This window comes from Panthera pardus, unplaced genomic scaffold (genome assembly GCF_024362965.1).
Source record: "Panthera pardus isolate Hobbes unplaced genomic scaffold, ASM2436296v1 HiC_scaffold_13, whole genome shotgun sequence".
Taxonomy (NCBI): domain Eukaryota; kingdom Metazoa; phylum Chordata; class Mammalia; order Carnivora; family Felidae; genus Panthera; species Panthera pardus.
In genome coordinates, this window is record NW_026526688.1 from 45874366 (window position 1) to 45882992 (window position 8627).

General features: G+C 36.9%; 1 protein-coding gene across 1 annotated transcript in view; it reads right to left on the bottom strand.

The window, feature by feature from the left end:
- KCNU1 (potassium calcium-activated channel subfamily U member 1) overlaps positions 1-8330 on the bottom strand; it is a 148630-nt gene extending 140300 nt beyond the window's left edge. Inside the window, exons 1-2 of the mRNA XM_053901086.1 lie at positions 8135-8330; positions 5128-5247 (exon numbers count right to left, since the gene is read on the bottom strand). Of these exons, the coding sequence (XP_053757061.1) occupies positions 5128-5247; positions 8135-8281 (267 nt within the window). The 5' untranslated portion in view covers positions 8282-8330. The remainder of the gene's footprint in view (positions 1-5127; positions 5248-8134) is intronic.
- Positions 8331-8627: the final 297 nt, after the last annotated feature.

Sequence of the window (8627 nt, forward strand, 5' to 3'; positions counted from 1 at the left end):
GATTACACATTTTTGGGAAGGAGTTAAGACAATACAAAGAAACATAAAGTGCTAGATTGCCTGAAAAAATAGAAGCAAGGGAAAACAGGATAACAGAATGTGCACATAAAATGGTGCCTAGAATGATGTCAAAAATAGACACACTTATTAAAGATAAGCCACATTTTTAGTTCTAATCTGTTCTAGCCATCTAAGCAACAAAGAAGCAGTCAATTACACAATTAGCCACAACCCCCCTGCCCACTTCCACTCAAAAAGGAACAGCTTGTTTAGGGATAGGACTATATTTAAAACTTAACAGAGGGATTCCTGGGTGGCTCAATGGGTTGGGCGTCTGACTCGGCTCAGGTCATGATTTCACAGTCTGTGAGTTTGAGCCCTGCGTCAGGCTCTGTGCTGACAGCTCAGAACCCGGAGCCTGCTTGGGATTTTGTGTCTCCCTCTCTCTCTGCCCCTCTCAGCTCACGCTTTGTCTCTCTCTCTCTCTCTCAAAAATGAATAAACATTAAAAAATTTAAAAAAAACTTAATGCAGAAGAAAAGATAGTTGTAAAAACATAAAAACTTTGTGATGACTAAAACAACAAGCCCTTTGATGCTGCAGTGTTGATCAATACTTTGCCATGTTTTAATCTACAGAGGGATTTCTAGAAGGTGTCCTGTTTTGAAGATACTATATTTTCTCCTTTTGACTATTGGAATTTTTCTCCTCATTTTTCTTCTTTTTCTTTTCCTTTCTTTTCCTCTTTTTTTTTTTCACCTTCTGCTCTTTTTCCTCCTCCTTCCTCTTGTTCTTCCACTGGCTGGTTGGCCAAGTATCCTCCCTCTAAATATCAAGGACATTAATCTGTAGATTTTTTTTTCTACTTGTTATCTTTAGGGGTTTTGATACAGACACTGTGCCTTCATTGAAAAAGAAAATTGAATGTTTTCTTTCTTTCTTTTCTGTGTCCTGGAACTGCTTAATTTGCATTAGGGATATCCATCCTTGAAGATCTGGTTGACTAGACCTTAAGATCATCTAGGTCTCCCATAGATGGAGGGAAGAAGGGTGGTGGTGGTGGTGATGGTGATGCAGGTCTTTGACAGCATCTGTGTTTCTTCCAGATATTTGATGTTTACGTTTCTTTCTTTTGTGATAAGTTTTGGTAATTTATATTGTCCTAAGGAATCATCCAGTTTTCAAATTTAATTGCCTACATAGCGTTCAGTTTCCTTCTTATCAATGTACTTATTCCTCACTTAATGTCTTATTTCTTATATATTTGTGCTTCCCCCCCCCCCCTTTTTTCCTTGGTGAGGCTAGCTATTGATTTCTCGTTTTTATTGTTTGTTTCAAATAATCAGCTGTTTTATAACTCGTTAATTTCTGACTCTTTATATTTATTCTGTGTAGATTTAATGTGTTTTCTTTCTCTAACTTGTTGAGATTGATGATTCATTGATTTTAATTATTTTTATTTATCAAGTTTTTATTGTTAGGCATTTAACTCAGAACCACTCCCATCTTATACTCTAGGTGCAAGGGGTATGTGGTGTTTTCATTATTTTTATGATCTAAATATACCACAAGTGTTATTTTGACTTTTCAGAGTTAAGCGTCTTTTGAGAGAGGGAAATGTAACAATTATTAGCTGTAAGATCTTCATTTTTCTTTCTTTTTTTCTGGGTTGTTATTTTCTTATTTATTTATTGTGCTGTATTCAGTTAATGTTGGCTGTCTGTACTTTGTAAGTTTCAAAATTCTGGCTTTTTTTTGTGGCCTGATAATATGCTGAATATTTATAAATAGTTCATAGACACTTGTAAGTTTAATTTCTGTTTTCAGCATAAGGAGTTTAATCATTTCAATCAGCTTTCTGTTATTAATTAAGTTACTTTGGTCTTCTTTATGCTTATTATTGTTAAAAACAAACAGGTGCAAAATGGAGTCACTTATGTTAAGACCCGTAAAGACTTAATACCTAACCCAGTAGCAGTTTTAGCCATTCCAGGGAATGGAATATTAAACCAGTCTGGAATTTCCTGACCAGCACTAGCGAGGTAATCTGCATGATAAGACCCCCTGCTCTAACCCCTAAGGGAAGGTGATCTTGCCTGAAACAATTTTTCTTTTCTTTTACTAATAACTTCCTTGCCCCACTCTCCTTCCTATGAAGATCTTCCATTTTGTACAACTCCTCGGAGCATCCCTCTGCTTGTTACATGGGATGCTGCTCAATTCATGAATTGGTTAATAAAATCAACTACATCTTCAAGTTTACTTGGTTGAATTTTGTTTTTTAACATTATTTCTTTTCAATTTATGAAGTCCTGATATGAGGAAGGTGAACTAAAAGCTCCTACTACCAATGTGTTTTTAATATTTCTTTTTTATTTCTTGTAATTTTTATTTATTTATTATCTTAAAGTCATATTTTTGGTGTGGTGATATTCATGATGTTCTATCTTGGTTGAGGGTTGTTAATTTATCATTATGAAGGTTGTGTGTTGAATTGTGTCCCCCCCAGCCCCCACAAAGGATATGTTGAAGTCCTAACCCTCAGTCCCGCCTAAAGTGACCTTGTTTGGAAATGGGGTCTTTGCAGATGTATTCAAGATAAGATAAGGTTATGAGGATGGAGTCTCAATCACTGTGACTGGTGTCCTTAGAAAAGGGAAATTTAGACACAGCCATGAATAGAGGAAACATTATGTGAATGCCATGTGAAAACAAGGTCAAAGGTGTGGGTGCATGTATGAGCCAAGGAACACCAAGGATTGCTAACCAACCAGCAGAGCGAGGAGTGAGGCATAGAGCCACTTCTCTCTTACAACCTCAGATGCAAACAACCCTTGACCTGAGACTTCTCACCACCAGAATTTTGAGACAAAAATTTCTGATGTTTAAGCCACTGAGTGTGTGGTACTTTCTCATAGTGATCATAGGAGACTAAGACAGGTTACTTGGCTTCATTTATTGTTTTCTTGCTTTGAATTCAAACTTATCTGATATTAAAATGTACTCCTGATTTCTATTGTCACTTGCCTGGTATACCTTTGATAATTCCTTTATTTTTAAACTTTAGTGCCTCTTGAATTTTTAAAACATAATTAGACCATGTTAACCACATGCTCAAAAAACCCTCAATGACTTCCCTTTGCATTAGAGTAAAATCATTCCATTTGAATAGCCTAGTTCCTTACTATGAAGTACAAAGCATTGCTTGGTTCTCCTGTCTCCTCTCTGACCTCATTCTCCTCTGCCTTCCGTGACCTCTAGCATGCACGTCCCACTGTGGTATTTGCAGTAAGCTGAACTTTTTATTTCCATAAACCGTTCTGTCGATAACCTTGTTTCTTCCACTCTTTAATTGCTTTATATTTTGATTCTTCATGTCTCAGAGAATTTCTCAAAACCTTTTAAGAGATTTCTTTTCTGATCACTGTATCTGATACGATCTAATAACTCCATTTCCACCAAGACTCTCAAACACATCAGTCATAATCCCAATACCATTCATCACCATATTAATTTTATCTTATTTGTTTATGCACATATTTGTCATCTCTATTCCCCACCGGAATTTAAGTCCCAGGAGTGCAAAACTCTTGTCTGTGTTTTCACCATATCTAGAATGTCAGCCTTGTGTGTAGTTGGCAAACAATATCTATTGAAAGAAGTAAGTAAGAGAATTACAAAGAAAGGAAGAATGGAAGGATGGAAAGGAAATCTACAGGCTCTTTTGTTCTCTTCTTAGCCTTTCATAGAATACTTGCTTGGCACCCCTACTGAGGGTCTCTATTATGCCTTTCAATAATCAATGCCTAGAGTGTTTATTCTAATCTAACCTTTCTCTAACCTTTACTTCTGTTGTTCCAACTACTTAGTCATCAGCTATAACAAATTGAAAAATTTTTTTTTCCATTATTTTAAGAAGTAATTTTTATTGGTACGTAATCAATGATCGATCATTCCTTACTCACCCATTCCCCATATGCAATGCGTATATGGTGGATGGTATAGGTTCTCTTCTCCCTCACCCCAGAGACCTTTAATATGTTATTCCAAATATTATCCTCATATGTCACACATGATTTGAGCATTTGAAGAGATCCTAGCTAAGAAATCACTGATATAATCAGAAAGAATCCTTCTCTAACAGGTCATACTGATAGGGATTTCAGAAAAGGGAGCAAAACTAGAAGAAAGAAAAAGCAATGTTCAGATGATTCCACATTCCCTGTAGATTTTATCAGAATTATGTACTTCCTAACAAATTTTAAAAATAATTCTATCTGAATGAACATTAACTAGAAAAGAGCACTGTTTTCACCAATTACAAAAAAAAACAGAGGATAATCTCTAGCTCACATCTACTCCACCATACCACCATCTGATGGCAGCATACCCTCACACTATAGATTCTATTTTCTAATATTTCAGATCAATTCATTCATTTATAGGGCGTCTTCTGTTTCCAGACAATGGAATATAAGCATTTCCGTGGCATAGTCTGTTCTCTCAAGGAGCTCACAGTACACTAGAAGAGACAGGCATATGTACAGGTAATTTTAATAGCAGTGTGCAATGAATATATAGAAGGTTAGAGATGGACTCTTAGCCTATTATGGAGATAAAGTAAGATTTTCCCTATGAGATTATGTCTGAATTAAGTTTTAACATGTATGAATTACCTAGGTTAAGACAGGTAGTAAAACACTAAATACCATCATAACGAGGCAAAAAGACTAGTTTGTATAAGGAAGAAAAAAGCTATTACAATCAAAGGAGGGGCTAACAGTTACACATTTCAGGCCAGATGACCCACCAAACATCATATTTATGCCAGACATTCATCTACATTCGAGGCAACAAACTGAACGCAACCTTTGTGCTAATAAAGCTTCTCTTCTAGCATATCCCCTGATGATCAATAGGAAATACAATGCCAAGTAATTATATTCAGATTAAAAGACTAATGGAAGAGAAGGTAGACAAAGGGAGATGGCTGTGGGGAGGCAGTGATATTTTAGATAAAGCCACCAGGGAACACCAAATGCTTACCTGGGCGATAGAATTATATATACTGACAATTATGTTCATGGCTAAAGTACATTAGCAAGCTAACCATGAAAATGTACTTACCAGCACTTGCCCCACAAAGGTCTGTGCTGAAAGCAACATTTCTATACGATTCCGAAATATTCCATGGAAGTGGAGACTTTTCAAATGTTTATTACCGGTGCTTTTTGTCAAGAGTAGTTCCTACACACAAGAGGAAAGAATTGAGAGTGAGCTGAATCTCAGAGAAAGTAATCTGTTTTATGTATGTTGGAGCCTCCTGCTGTGATATAAGCTGGAAATCGTTCCACCTTGTCCAACCCAGAGAACGCTGAAGTTGCTTGTTCAGCATCTCATGAAATGAATTTTACTGGGTTTGCATTTGATTCATCTTTTGCACCGCTTTTTAATGATGAATTCTGAAGTCCTCACCATGCCTTCCTCACATACACTCAGTCCTAGACCCTTCAAGCTGACATTATCGTAGTGGTCAGGATTGAGAGTAGCATGCTTCTTCATGCTGTGGGGACGTGTCTTACCCTTTTCTATCAAGATACACGGACAAAGACAAAAAGATCATAAATTGATTTTTAGTGATTACTTAAGTACCTAATTTTTGTTTTGAGAAAGAAGGAAAGTTTCAGCAATTTTATGTTGCTTTTAGTTCCTTATCTGGTATCACATCCTGCTAATATAATCCTTCCTCATGTTTATAAAATGCCTTAATTATTATATTTAAAATTGATAGTAACCCTATGAGGTAGACAAAGTAAGTGTGATTAAATCCACTATCTATTGATAAGGAAACATAAGCAGGGGATGAGGAGAGGCTGGAGTCTGAACTGGTCCCCATATCTGTTGATAAGCTACCACCAAGAAAGATAGAAGTGAGCTAGGATTGATCACACCATGCTGACCCTCTGACTTTTGGAAAAACTCATTGTATATGGAGCCAGGATTTTGAAATGGCTTAATTTTTCTACTCATAATTTCTGAGTGGTAGGAAGAGAAGTCTCATTAAATAACTATTTGATAGAATCCATATCTTGATCAATGATTTGCCCTCTAATATGTATGACTCATGTGCATTCCTGAGATGTTGTCTGAGAATTGATTTTTTTTTCAAAAAAGTATTCAATATAACATTAATATGGAACACTCCTTTGAATTTCGTTATGAAATTAGAGCCTTCTGTGGGAAAACAAATTGACCCTAAGATATAATAAAATCATATTTATGAATGTAGTAAGCCTTTTAAAAATGCACATTTAAGGAGAAAACTATGACTCCAAATAACTTTTAAGATAACTTTGACAGTTGTGACATTTTTTGCATTAGGCCATTTTCCCAAAGGCTTAGAGAAAAACTCTCAATTAAATATAACAAGTTGCTGAGAAGTCACTCAACTTGTATCAAATTCTCTCCTCAGGATTCAAAACCATAAAAGTATAGTATTTTGGCTGCTTTGGACCCTACTTCTTTACATTTTGTTGTATTTGCTTCCTATTAGAAATTAAAAGACGCCTCTGGACTGAAGGGTAGACATGAATTACATCCAAAAGAAGTGAAATATACAGCAAATATTTAGGACAAATGGGTTCTCATATTTTGTAACCACACAAAAATAAATATAATAGGGGAAGAAGATATATTTCCTGGAGCAGAAGCCTAAGGAGATTTAACGAATCTACCAATTCATTTGTGCATTGGGAGAAAAGAAAAAAGGTGGAAGGCAGATTCACCACACTCATTACTCATTTGTGTACTCTATCAGTCTTGTTAAGAAGTAAGTACACCTGAGAATTCTTTCCATACTTTTTATGCCACTGCTTAAAGTCTTTACAAATAATTAATATTAGTATATGTGCTGCCGAAGCAAGCACGAACAAATAATTAATATTAGAAGGAACTTGTTTAACAACAAAATGTCTGGACTTCAGTATTGGTACATCTTAAATGAAGAAACCTGAATTCCATTTTATGATATTGCCAATGACCTTAGAAAGTTACCAAGTTATTACAAATAATGTTATTTTATGTCAACGTTTACAATGAAGAGAAATTTTTTTAATGTTTATTTATTTTTGAGAGATAGAGAGAGACACAGAATCTGAAGCAGACTCCAGGCTGTGAGCTGTGAGCACAGAGCCCAATGCAGGGCTCTAACCCACAAACTGTGAGATCATGACCTGAACTGAAGTTGGATGCTCAGTCGGACGACCGAGCCACCGAGGTGCCTCTGCCGTTTAGAGAAATATTCTAAGCAACTCTTCAGTATCAATTACAATGCACAAGTGAAATGTGTTCTATTATGGAAATTACAATATCAGAAAAACAAAGTTTGGGGAAAAAATTGGAAACAAATCACACAGGGCATAATAAAGCCCTTTGCCTTTGACCGCTGGTAATAGAACAGCCATTATCTAGCATTGGAGAGTTTTATTTCAAGCTCTTAAGCAAAGTCTTATCTGGGCACGATACCATTACTCTCATTATGGTCATTTGCCAGCTGTTGCTCACCACCACCCACCCTTGCAAAGCTTGTTTGCTTGTGAAAAGTGTCTGCATTTGTGACTGTATGGCATGTGCATGTATGCATGGGTTTCTGTATGAACTCAGTGTATTGGGTTAACATGGTTTATGAAAGGCAGTTTACCTGCGTCAGTGCATCTGTATCCTACAATGCACGATTTGTGAAAGTAAGCTTGACTTGATGTTCATTTTTGCCTCCCTCATACATAGTACCAAGCGCAACCATCATTTTGAAATTCAGAATAGTGACATAGACATACTGTTTGTGGACATTTTTTCAGAATAGCGACCTCTGTTTCCAGAGCTACCATTCATCGTCAGCCATTCAAAGCATTTGCTTCTCTGAGTGGTGGGAGGAGAGGCGTAGCTCTGTACCTGCAGGTTTTGGAATGGTGACCTGCTGTCCTGTTTTCCACCCCAGTGGAGGATCAGCACCAAATTAGAGCTGGCCCTGCTAGCTCATGAAAGCTGAGTGAAGCTTAAATTGTTTTCTAAACACAATCACTTGCCAGACCTGTCTAGATCTTCTTACAGTGCGATCCCAAATAAGGAAACTGACCAAGATAATTCCTGTTCCCTTGATGTTTTGCCATTTTTTAATGGTCCTCCAGATTAGCCTGAATATGAATAAGATGAGGAGTCCAACGAAGAAGGTCACAAAGGAGGAGAGAATAAATGCTGCTTGGATCTCAATGGAGCAGGCCATTTTCTCAGGTCTTCACCACTCTACCACTCTGCAGCTTGGTTTGAAAAATCAGCAGACGGAACTGTTGGGCTTCTGTGATGTCACGATCACATGGTAATGATTCCAGAAGTTAGAGTTTAGTGTATTACTGAGTCCTAATGCCAGGGGTAATAACAATGAGTGATCCCAGGAATAAGGGTCAGCTAACCACCACAGTGCTGACTCAGAGGATGCAAATGAATGAACAGAAGGAGAAGACCAGGGTCCACAACATGGGTCTTCAGAAGACCAGAATTCTAGGTCTGATTCTGTTACGGACTTTCTCTCTGACCTAGAGGAAATTATAGCCTTCATGGCTATGGTCAAT